This window comes from Penaeus monodon, chromosome 20, assembly GCF_015228065.2.
Source record: "Penaeus monodon isolate SGIC_2016 chromosome 20, NSTDA_Pmon_1, whole genome shotgun sequence".
NCBI classification, from domain to species: Eukaryota; Metazoa; Arthropoda; class Malacostraca; order Decapoda; family Penaeidae; genus Penaeus; species Penaeus monodon.
In genome coordinates, this window is record NC_051405.1 from 925,557 (window position 1) to 927,035 (window position 1,479).

General features: G+C 45.8%; 1 protein-coding gene across 1 annotated transcript; it reads left to right on the forward strand.

The window, feature by feature from the left end:
- Positions 1-1,290, forward strand: LOC119586033 (cuticle protein-like; the record flags this gene model as incomplete). Its single annotated transcript, XM_037934737.1, is given in 1 exon segment — positions 1-1,290. A coding segment is annotated over 1 exon segment (609 nt), but the record flags the coding sequence as incomplete, so codon positions are not given.
- Between the last annotated feature and the right edge of the window lie 189 nt (positions 1,291-1,479).

Genomic DNA, 1,479 nt, shown 5'->3' on the forward strand with positions numbered 1-1,479 from the left:
CCTCGCTACCCGTCCTACCCTGCCCCCCCTGCACCGACGGACCTTGAACCCGTTGATCCTGCGATTGATATCAGAACTCCTGAGGAAGTGGCTGCTGCTGAAGAAGTAGTGGAAGAGGCTGCCCCTGTTAAAGCTGCACCCTTAGTGGAAGCTGCACCTGTAGTGCAGGCTGTCGAAAAAGCTGCACCTGTCGAGGAAGCTGCAACTGTTGAGGAAGTCGTTCTTGTTCAGGAAGCCGCGCCTGCTGAGGAAGCCGCGCCTGCTGTGGAAGCCGCGCCTGCTGTGGAAGCCGCTCCTGCTGTGGAAGCCGCTCCTGCTGAGGAAGCCGCTCCTGCTGTGGAAGCCGCTCCTGCTGAGGAAGCCGCTCCTGCTGAAGAAGCCGCTCCTGCTGAAGAAGCCGATCCTGCTGAGGAAGCCGATGCTGCTGAGGAAGCCGCACCTATCAAGGAAGCTACACCTGTCGAAGAAGCTACAGCTGTCGAGGCTGCAGAAGCACCAGTCGAAGCCGAAGGCGACGAAGAACTTCTTATAGAAGCTGCGATGGAGATGGAATTCCTAGTGAGTGAGTCCGAGGAGGCCGTGACCGAAGTCGTAACTGAAGTCGCCTAGACAAGTTTAATATCCTTCCGCTACGTAAAACTCACGCTTTAGTTCTTCGACAATCTGGTTATAGACATGTTTGTGAAAGAGAGAAACATTCGACAATTTAAACATTTCTGTTCTCTGCACTGTAACTGCAATTCTCTCTCTTGTGAATGTCGTCTGGATTCAAAGAGCTCAGCGGTCCTTCCATAGGCCCTTTCATCGTCTCCTTCACAAAAATACACTGCCGGGATAAGAAATTACTTCACAGTTTACAGTTTGATATTCAACATATATGAACGTTTTGCATGTTAAATTTTGTTTATCCCACTGGAAAAACTGTCTAGCAACATGCTAGTTCATTTGACAATACTCTAAAGTCATTGTTGCTTGGCAACTGGTGCGTCTTTGAGATTATCAACACATTATCAGTATTCTCTGTTATCTAACGCTGCTTGGCATCCCTGCTTGGCCGTCAAAAAATACCCCCATTTTGTCCTTGAGCAGCCGCACGAAGCAGTACTCCCAGTGTGGCTGCTCATCTATGATAGCGAACTGTAGAACTGAACGTCCCACTCTAGCAGTCTGGTTTAAGTGAATGTTTACGATTTTTTCCTTCCGTCTGTTTGGTGTTCTCTAGGTATTTATTATGGTAAAAGCCGTTTGCTTAATTTTGTAATAAAACAGAAAATATATGGTTTCACATCCTGCAACGCGTTTAATTTTATTAACTTTTCTTCTTTTCAAGTATCATTTTTCCATGCTCATTTTTTATCTTTATAATTCATCTTTGTTGCTGTTATAATCATATTACAACATCCATTCCTTGGGAACCACATTTCCATCGTAATAGTAAAATATTTAGTGTCTCAACCAAAAACAAACTACTTTTGCTAT